The 10,963-nt window shown below is 37.0% G+C and overlaps 1 protein-coding gene across 3 annotated transcripts; it reads right to left on the bottom strand.

Moving 5' to 3' along the window:
* Positions 1 to 3,072: 3,072 nt before the first annotated feature.
* LOC309491849 (uncharacterized protein) lies at positions 3,073 to 5,713 on the bottom strand. 3 transcript variants are annotated; one of them, XR_014203345.1, is made up of 6 exons: positions 5,133 to 5,713; positions 4,707 to 4,760; positions 4,441 to 4,509; positions 4,281 to 4,340; positions 4,100 to 4,197; positions 3,073 to 3,908 (listed from the first exon to the last, which is right to left on the bottom strand). XR_014203345.1 is itself a non-coding variant. In XM_082190869.1 (6 exons), the coding sequence occupies exons 1-6, from the start codon at positions 5,226 to 5,228 to the stop codon at positions 3,877 to 3,879; spliced, it is 405 nt and encodes a 134-aa protein (XP_082046995.1). In that variant the 5' UTR covers positions 5,229 to 5,713; the 3' UTR covers positions 3,073 to 3,876. The 3 variants fall into 3 exon arrangements, 1 of the variants encoding a protein (XP_082046995.1); XM_082190869.1 differs by having other exon boundaries at positions 4,441 to 4,505; XR_014203346.1 differs by lacking the exon at positions 5,133 to 5,713 and having other exon boundaries at positions 4,707 to 5,094.
* Between the last annotated feature and the right edge of the window lie 5,250 nt (positions 5,714 to 10,963).

The following is a 10,963-nucleotide window of genomic DNA, read 5'->3' as shown; positions in this document are numbered from 1 at the left end:
GAGCTGTTCAGTTCAGGATTATGCATAGAATGCACATCACACCGCTCCTTAGAAGTCAATTTGACCCAAGCAATTCTTCACTTTGTCTTAAATGTAAGGTGGAAGTGGGAGTATATATTCATTGCATTTGGGACTGTTCTGTAATTAGGACTTACTTGTCAAAAGTTGTTGAATATTTAAGTCAAATGTTTGGATTAGAGTTACAGTTGGACCCCTTGATCAGGTGTGGCTCATTAACTACAAGGCAAGCAGAAAGAGGGAGAGGGACAGAGCACATACAAAACTAACAATACTCAACACAGAGTTAAATACATATCAAAAACACTTAATACAAACGTAACACGTATATATTTTTATAATCAATCATAACAGTGTAATTTTAATGACCTCATCTGTCGACATGTTTGTAGATGAATTGCAGTGCAAACATCCACATCTCTATGATCAGATGCTTTCTGAACTGCTGATTTCTTACCGCTATGATTTTTTGCTTGTTTGTTTGTTTGTTTGTTTTTGAGAGAAAAAAATCGCACAGCACATATTTTATTTACATAGACTACTCATCTAAAAAAAGCTCTCAGCAGCGTGGATGGCTTTGGGACATTTGTCAACAGTATCGCTGCAAAGGTATTTCCAAGTTCTTTTTACTTTTAAGCAAAGAACGAAAAATAACTTTTCCATGAATATATCAGGGCTTTGAATCAGTCTCTTGTATGTTACGTGTGCCCCTTTTTACAAGATGTAATATAAGTTTCAGTTGTCCCCAGAATGTGTCTGTGAAGATTCAGCTCAAAATACCCCACAGATCATTTATTATACCATGTTGTAAATGGCAATTTTTGAGTGGAAGCAAAAACATGCTGGGGTTTTTTTTTGCGTGTAAATGCAAATGAGCTGCTGCTCCCCATCCCGCTTTCCAGAAGAGGGCTGTGCCTTTGCAGCTCGTGCCTCAGATACTCTGCCAAAAACTAAAACATCTGTTTGGTTTTGATTATTATCTCTATCTTGATTATCATCTCTATCGCGGTCACGCTAACGTGACATTGGGGTTTTTCATCTGCATGTGTTTTAAAGCCATTTCATTCTTAACTTCTGATATATGGTTTTCTGAGCGCACACATCCGAAGCACACACACAGAATGCTGGATGTCAGACGGCGTGTCCTGTGAGTATTAAGCCAAGTTCTCTTTCACGTCTTATTGCGCTTAAACTTGTGTCAAAAACACACAAAGTTCACATAAACAACAGTTCACAGTCGGTTATGTCTGTGAACATAAACTAAAGAAATCACATGTGTATATTAGATGTGTGTATTAAATTGAAAGCAGCACAATATACAGTACCTACTGCTATATATGTGTTAATATGAATCAAACAACAAAAGAATAAAAAACAGAAAATCACTCACTGTTCTTGATTGAATAACTTTTAGCTTTAATAAGAATACATGTTTTACCTGGTGCTGTTAAATGCTCTGGCGAAGTGATAAACATGGTGGACTCTGTACAGCTCACTCAGGAGGAGGTCTATGCTAATTGGGGAGAGTCCGTCAGGAGTTGTGGGCGGGGCCTGTGCAATGTGACATCATGATATCTAGAATCTGCAAACAGCTTGTTCTGAGACACTGCTTATAATTTATGGGGATTAAAAAAAGAGTAGGTGGATTTTTACCATTATAGTGTGGTTGTGTAAACACACTGCCGATACACATTTATGTTCAAATGTAAAAGTGAATTCTGCATAATTGGTCCCCTTTAACGGCCACCAGTTTCGCGAATAAGGGTTTCTGAAATCTACATACAGACCATTTAACATAATACTGAATGTTACATGCTGTTTTGGAAGCCTTTTATAGTCACATCCACTCAAATTGATTTAGCATTTTTACGGTTAATCTCATATTCCTCTATTTTATAGTACTTCACAAGTAATTGTGCAATTAACTTATGTCATATTTTTCTGCACAGATACATTAATGATACTACTTTAATGATGTATCCGCTGGCTTGAAACAATAGTTCACTTTTTTAGTTTTATCTCATAGTCTTAACAAAGGAACTGCCATGGAGACTGGAATTCAGTTCTGTGTCTGGGCTTTGTTGAACAACCCCATTCAACTCTCCCAGGGTGCAAAGAGTCCCCATTTTTTCTATTCTCCCTTTCCCCATAAATGCAGCACTCTTCCATGAGAAAGCAGAAAGAAACAGGTGGATCCCAGCAGGAGAGAAAACAGTTTCTTCACTGCTAGGTTGAGCAAGTCTCTTAAGAAATATGTGACACCATATCCTGCCAGTTCTTACCGACAACAATGTGGAAAAAAAAATCAGGTACATGAATCATGAGTGGTGTGCTGGTGATTAAAGGATAACAATGGCGCTCTTTCTTTATGAATCCTTGTGATTCTCTTTTACCATTTTTAGAGAACAATTTAAGGCATTCAAAGAGGAATATTTATGCAGTAGCTGATTTTGAAATTATATTAAAGTTCACAAGAATAGACGTTGGCTCAGGTTCATCCGGAACGAAACTTTGGGATGGTGAATTACAGGCCAGACAATCAGCTCAAAAGAACAGTAAAGAGTATAACTGACCAAAAGAAGACCAAAATACTAGACAACAACTCTGACATCTCAAAATTATTTTCTTATAGTTAATTATCAGAATGTGCCACAGTCAATATCATTACTGTTCATGTTCGAGGGGCTGGAAAAGGAAAGTAGCTTATACCTAAACTGTTTCTTATCAATAATTTGATAACAAGATAACAAGAAGCATGTGAGTTCATGAATTAAAAACACTGGTATACACTGTTAGACTTTTCAAGGGTTTTTTACAGTAACTTACTGGCAACACTGTTGCCAGTAAGTTACTGTAATTAAGAGTTACAGTACCAAACCATATTTCAGTTTTGTGTAATACAGTGCATTACTGTAAAAACTAAGCTAATCAGTACACTACTGTAATTATTTTTATTTGTACTAAATATAAATTAGATTTGATAATTTTGATATATGATTAATTTTATTTTTATCCTACATAAGTACTACTTTCATACAAATCAATTAGACAAAGTTATCACAAAATACCATTTTTTTATTTAAAACATTTCATATATATCACAAAATAAACATGCCAATGCTGGAAATGATGTGTGAAATTTTTACACATTAATGGGTGAGTTTAGGGATAATGTTTTTTGTGTTAATTTTAACTCATTCATTGTGTTAATGATTTTAACAAAGTAAATATGTCAGAGAGGTTAACACAAAGATGTGTAAACGTGTTAAATTAACACATTATGTGCTGTCCTTCACTGCAAACATTTTTGAAAACATACATAAAACCATAAACAAAACATTAGCATTTGACTAAATGAATGTAGTCATTGGTTGTTTAGCTTATACAAGTATTATAATGAAATATCAACCATTACATTCATAAAACTGCAGAATATAAATACATTTTTAAGCATTCAAAAAGGAAATGTCCAACACAGGACAAAACACAGTTCTTTTCACAATACATGACACATAACCCCACCTTCAAAATAATTTCACTTATTTCCAAAAATGTGTTGGATTCATGTACACTGGAGGCCAAAATAAGTATTTAAGTGTCTTAATGTTTTTGAAAGAAGTCTCTTTGATGCTCAAGAAACATTTCTTATTATTATCAATGTCTGACTGTCTACTCCATCTTTTCTACAGCATAGGAGTAAAAGTCATCATCAAAATAATCTTTAAAAAGCCAACACAATGTTTTTGTCCACCTTTGTGAATAAATGAACTTCTCCAAAGATTGGTTCCTGTTCAGAACTTGATTGACAACATCAGAGTGTTCCCTGGTCTGCATGCGTGCCCACAAACACAAATGTACTCAGTCCTTCAGAGGAGATCCCGGTTCCAACACTATATGAGAGAGAGAGAGAGAAAGAGAGAGAGAGTATTAGTGTCACATTATTTTTAACCTCCTTTTTTTGTTAATTTTTATTATTATTTTCACAAAAACTTAAGAATATATATTTGTAAACAGCTTTTGTCAATAAATAGCATACAAAAGAACTAAATAAAATTATGCCAGATTAAATTTTAATACTTACAAATCCTAAATTCTGTCCAAAAATGCTGAGATCCATAGAAAGAACGACTGAAATCGATGATTTTAGCCCATTTCAGCTTGTCTGCAGTGAAGGAGTACCTGTTTGAGACAAATACACAGTAAGATACATGCAAGAAATCACAGTGTGATGATCGTTCTCCTTCCTACAGTAGTTAACCCACCTGTGTGCTGATGTTAGGACCTTCCTAGTCAGGTGGGACTGCAATGGTAGAGTCTTCTGGCTAATAAAATATCAAAATAATGCAAAAATATAAACTTAAGTTGTTTAGAATGCTAGATTTTGTATTAATGAATTAGTGAGAGTTTTACTGCAGTGCTTACCTGGATACATTTAATCTGGTGAGACTGAACAAAGACAATGGTCCATCTTCTGATTGGTTCATTTGCTGTCTAATAAAGTTAGACATAAGGCAAAGGTCACTTATTTGATATAAAGTTAGCCAATTTTATAGAGATTTTATAAGATATTGTAAGATATTGTAAGCTACTTAGTCTGCACCAGTGGCTCAAAAGCAATTTTCACATAGCGTATTGCTAATCATTTCAGCAAATTTATCTCAAAATATATCACAAATGGGCTGGCCTACCTCTGGAATCTTGCTGGAAGTCACTGGCGCGAATTGGCGCTTTGTTGCAGTTGCCTTTAAACACAAAAATGGAAGTAAATATTAAATTCCATTAAAAAAAAAAGTATAATATGGTATAGTTTGCAAACTAATGCTAAAACTATAAAGGTTCTCATCAGTAGGCCAACATTAGGCTATAAACAGAATTTCACATTAGTTTATTCACATTTATTGTTAATGTAAACGCGTTGCTCGTTGGCATATTTTAACTCGACAATTCAATAATCTAACAAAGTGTGTAAAATGAAACGTTAGCTCAGTTTACCATGGTAAAGTTCGTTACCGCCATGCTGACGACGAGTAACGTTAGGCTAACGTTAACGTTATAACATAGGTTAAACTGGGCACAATCCTGACAACACACACAGAATGTTTTGTTTTTTTTACCTTGCTTGCTGATCTCTCTCTCTCTCGGTGAAGTGAATTCCGTCTCTTCCCCGGGCCAGACACGAACGTCGCAATCCAACAAAAGACAGACCCCATTACCTACACTGGATGCTCTGACGCGACACGACAAATCCCAGACAGTCAGTGTAGTGCATAGACTGTAAAAAATAGGTGTAGTGATGCGCCGCGGCCGTTATATTTCTGACGTAGTCCGATACGAGTCCAAGCGCTCGCGCTATTTCTGACAAGGGATAAACAGGTATGCATTTAAAGGTCCGGTCGCTTCAATGTGTCCAATATAGACAGCCTCTGGCTATTATAGCGTTGTAGACACGCGGTGTAAGGCAAAAATTTGGAAATAAAAAGCACGATGGAATGGTGCCAGCCAGAGAGGCAGTTACGTCAAATACAGTAGTATACAGCAAATTTAAAAAATACAGTAAGTCTCTGTATGTGGTGTTAGACGTCACAGAAAATTCCCATGATGCAATGGGAATCACAGTTATTTACTGTAAAGAGAAATAGCAGTATAATACTGGGGGATTTAAAGTAAATAACTGTAGAAATTACAGAAAAGTCTAACAGTGTACCAGAATTACATTTTTGGCTTTTGATTCTTCATTATAATGTTCTAAAACACACAATTTGATTATATGTCTTTGTCCAAACTGGATAGGAACACGGTCTTTATCAACTGTTACAGTCAAGGCTAGTTTTGTTGTGGTTAGGGCCGGATTAACAATTTCCTGTGCCCTGGGCAACAAGACTCAAGGCCCCCCGTAGTTAGGGGGGTTCGGGGGCATGCTCCCCCGAGAAAATTTGGATTTCTCTGACCTAGCCTCATAGCATAATTGCCTAAGTCATTTTTTGGCCAAATTGTGATCTGCCTAACTTTACTGTCCTACCAATGCTGCATCATCCTGTCTTTCTGCCTATGTCCTTAGCCAATCACAATACTTATTAGAATCCAAAAACACTATCTGCCTAAGTCATCTCTTTGACTTAGGCAGTTTTGATACAAACAAAATGGCAGAAAACATGGGAAGACAGATGTCCAGAAGTGATGTATTAGATCTTCTGTTTGATTCGTTTTCATCTGGTAAGAGTTCATATTTCTTCAATTTTCTAGACACTAAATGTAATTACAGTCAATCAAAGGGATTATAAAGGGATTATAAACTGTGTATTTAAACTTGAATTTTTTTTGCTACAAGATATGATGAAGTAGCTAGCCAACACTAGCAAAATATTACCTCATTTCTGGTCAGAACAAATCTTTACAGTTAAGAAACATCACCATAAAAAGACATTTAAGCAATTTTAGGCAAGTGAAGTAATTTTTCAAGCATTTTCTTTTTTTTTAAGTGCAAATAAAAGTAAAAATAGTAAAATAAAAAAGTAAAATAGTTTTTTTAATATAAATTAGACATTTTGACTGGACATAAGAAGTATTTGGTAAGATTTAGATTTTTTTTGCAGTGAACCTATGAATTTAACATGATTTACTGAGTTAAAATACTCAACAGCACTCCATTTTCTGCTTTATTGTCAGGAAATAAAGTTGATACCCATGTAGTGGAGTTAGAGAATTTAGATGAGAGCAGACCTGAGAAAGAAGGTAATGACGTAGACATGGGGCAACAGATAGAAGAGGAAACAGCCAGTAAAGCCTCCAGAGCTGAATCAGATCCTGATTTATCGTCAAATAGTGAAATCGATGACACTGTCTTGGATGAGGACTATAGACCTGAGAAAGATGACAGCCCAGATAATGGTAGTGATACAGACACAGCTCAAGGAGCTGTCAGTGAAGGAGATGCAGGAGATGTACTTGAAACTTCTGCTGTTCAACGTCATAGGCGCCCAAGGCCAGATATGTGGAAGCGAGAGCTGATAAAGGAGAAGCGTCTTAAGGGGGAGAATTACAAGAAGTACTCTCCAGTACTTGGCTGATGGTCGAATCCGGTACAAGTTGGATTTTGAGTCTGAATGGGAGGACCTGCCTCAGCGAATCAACATCCCCAAAGAACCATTCCACTGGGTCCCACTCTTTCCTGCCCAACTGCCAATTACTCTCAGGAAATTCAATGACTTGCAGGCAATGAAACCAGTACTACCAAGAGTGGCCCACCAGTACTATGACAACCTCCCTCATCAATAGACAGTGTGAAAATGCGTGTGCACAACACCTGAGTGGAACTTGGTGGGAAAGGAAAACAGTGGTTAAGGTTAAACATTAAGAAACAACTTGGTTAGGGTTGACAAGTTACACATTTTGGTTTTATTTAGGAGAATAAAAAAACTTTGGTTATGTTATGTTTGCACAGCACCTAAGTGGAACTTCGATTAAGGGTGGAAAAGGAAAACAGTGGTTAAGGTTAGACATTAATAAGAAACAACTTGGTTAGGGTTCACAAGTTACACATCTTGGTTATATTTAGGAGAGTAAAACAACTTTTGTTATGTTATGTTTGCATTTTTTATGTAAGAGAAAAAATGCCTAAGTCATGGCATATTCTGCCTAAGTCACTTTTATTGGTTAGGAAATTGATGATGGATCTTTTTCTTTTTGCATACTTGTTCACACATCTGGTTGAATGTACTGTTAAAATATCAATAAAAAATAACAATGTGATTTCTAAAAAATGTGTTTTTTTCTTGTTTACCAAAAACATTGAAATATGACTTAGGCAATTATGCTATGAGGCTAACGATATGTGCAATTTAGGACTTTTGAAGGCCAAAACATTATAAGAAATAGGCTAGCTTTAAAACCTTGTCATTAGATTATTTGTCAATACCTGCTCTCTCCTCATCTTCATATTTCTTATTCTCTCAGTCTTCTTATCCTGGCCTATTTCTACCTCTCCTAAAGCTGAACTTTGATTGATAGTCTTTTCATTTTCGTCTGTGTCAGTGACGAAAATAAACATAGGCTCAACTGATATATAGCCTACGTTTTATGAATCATTTTCTTAGACATGTTAATTTACTCAAGGCTACCAGGAAAGCAGTAGCCTAAGTCAGTATTGCCATTAGGAACCTTCTGCAAGCTTTGGGATTTGAAAACGTCTGTTTTTAAATGTTAAAAGTAATTTTAAATAATACAAATTATAGACTACGTTTAACGCAGTTGGTGGAATTGGCAGACGTTCCCTTACGCATCGCGCGCTGTGGAAACGCGTCAAAGCATTCTCGGGTATAATTATGCAGCATTAATGCATGAATGATTTTGAACGAATATTTCATCATGTCGATATACAATGGTCACATAATGTTAAAACTAATCTTGCTATTGATCTCTTTGTTAGACTACCGACCCTATAGAACAAATGTCCGGCTAATATCGAACCTGAAACGAACTTTACCGCGCTCAACCAGCGGGAGTGCATTTCACGAATTAGTAATCGCTGGCGTTCCGCGGGGAGGGAGGAAAGTCTGCGTTAACCCGCGTAGATGCAGTTTATGCAGTGAAGACTGTAAAGAGTTTGATAACTTTATTACATTTCTGTGTATTTCCTACCTGTCAGGGCCCCCTAGATGTCATGGGCCCCTGGGCAAGTGACCAGTTGCCCTAATGGTTAATCCGGCCCTGGTTGTGGTAGCTGCAGCTCCGGTATATTTATTAGACTACAGCAAAGCTTAACCAAATCTCACAAAACAAAGACACATTACCTGCCATTAAGCAGATAAAATAAAGCATATTTGTCCCGCCGAATAGTAGGCTAAATGAGCAAATATGTAGAAACGTTTCAAAACAGTGTCTGTGGTCACAACTGAAAGCTCCCTCTGTTGGTGCAATTGCATGCTGTAAAACCATCATCAATCACTTGGGGGCGCTAACACATCACAAAAGATCGCCCTTGTCATATCAATACGCTGATATTATAAAGCCTACGTCGATATTTTTCAGCAAGTTGTATCTTTTTATTTCCTTGCTCATTTAACTAAATGAAAGTTGTAGCTTTCAACAACCCGAAAATCTCATCTCTAGTCTAATGCTCCATGATAGTGTTTGGCATGTTGACTTTTCACAGTTAATGTTTAATGTACTCCAATCTCCTTTAAAATTCTCCTCAATTCCCATAATCCCCTTCTGCCTAAGAGCAGCTTTTAATGCACATCGAGTTCGTTCATTAATGGAAACACTCGTTTTGATGCTAGTGTACATAATCCTGTCACCTTTCATTCCCATGGATGTTCTGAATTTTGTAGAAGACCTCCACTTCTGCTTAAACAGACAGTAGCCTACTACCTGTAGATAGCCTATAACAAAGGTAACCACTAGCCAAACATTTAAAGATAAATTCATTCGAAACTATTAACCATGACTGCATTTAATGGGTCTTAATTGTGAGAAATGCGCTCTTTCCTAATCTGCAAATGATCTCATTTATCAGTCAACTTTGTCACTTGAATTACTTTGCTTCTGTGCACAGCCCAATAATTCATCACACAGAGAAAACACTGGATAATTGACCTCAATTACTTTGTTGTCTTCCCATTAGAGGAATGACAACATCCAAACCACTTCTATTATTGAAATTGATTTTCTATTTGAGGTCGAGTCATTGTCATTCTTTGTTGGTAAACTTAGGCTGTCACACTATCATTAAAATGGCCATCAAACAGACTCGAAAATACCACAGAGTAGGCTATATATACAAGTTTCAGTAAAATCGAGTTGTTATTATATCCAGCTTGCCATCAGTGTTCTTATAGGCTCACCAGTGTTTGCTGAAACAGCATACAGTAACCTGTTTATGCAGGCTAGTTTGATAAATACGCCACGCAAGGCTGTAGATGCAGCTGTGCCCTGCTGATGAAGAAGGGTTATTCAAAGCCAGAATGGAATATTAGCTTACAACTTACTGAATACTGCACACTGCATAATATTTATTTTCTTTTTTTAAAAGAATAAGTAGGTATGCAACAATAATTGTTTAAATTGATGCTTATCCTTTATGCAAAATATTAAATGTTAATATGTAATAATAAATCAGAGTGCCTGGTCCAATGAGTCCTGTTTTCTTTTACATCATGTGACCATGTACATGTGCGCCGTTTACCAAGGGGAGTGATGACACCAGGATCCACTGTGGGACGATGACAAGCCGCTGGAGGGAGTGTGATGATCCGCAATGTTCTTCCCAGGTCTGGCTATTCACGTGGACGTCAGTTTGACACGTGCCACCTTCCTAAACATTGTTGCAGACCAGGTACACTCCTTCCTGACAGGTGTGTTCCCTGGGTGGAAGTGTCCTCTTCCGGCAGGATAAAGCCCCCTGCCACACTGCACACATCATCCAGGAATGATTTGAGGAACATGATGAAGAGTTCAAGGTGTTACCCTGGCCTCCAAATTCCCCAGATCTTTATCAAACTGAGGATGGGATGTGCTGGACCAAGAAGTTCGATCCACAGTGGCTCCACTTCACAACCTACAGCACTTGAAGGATCTGCTGATAATGTCTTGATGCCAGATCCCACAGGACAACTTCAGGGGTCTTGAAGAGCCCATGCCTCAGTGGGTCGGTGTTTTGGCAGCACATAGAGGACCAACAGAATATTAGGCATATGTTTACAACAAAATTTAAGATTATGTATTTGAATGGTCACAAACTGGTCACACTTTATATTAGGTGACCAAAACATTAGTGCAATGTACTTATTGTGTGCATGTTGTATTGCAAAACACAGTAACACTTTATTTTACAGTCCTGTTCCCCATGTACATAGTACTATGCAATTATTATAATAATCGCAAGAACTAGGTACTAACCCTGAACCTACCCCTAAACCTAACCTTAACCCATGTAGTTACCGCATAT

Source organism: Leuciscus leuciscus (assembly GCF_965113295.1).
Source record: "Leuciscus leuciscus genome assembly, contig: HAP1_SCAFFOLD_629, whole genome shotgun sequence".
Lineage (NCBI taxonomy): Eukaryota > Metazoa > Chordata > Actinopteri > Cypriniformes > Leuciscidae > Leuciscus > Leuciscus leuciscus.
This window is presented reverse-complemented; position numbering and strand designations above follow the sequence as displayed.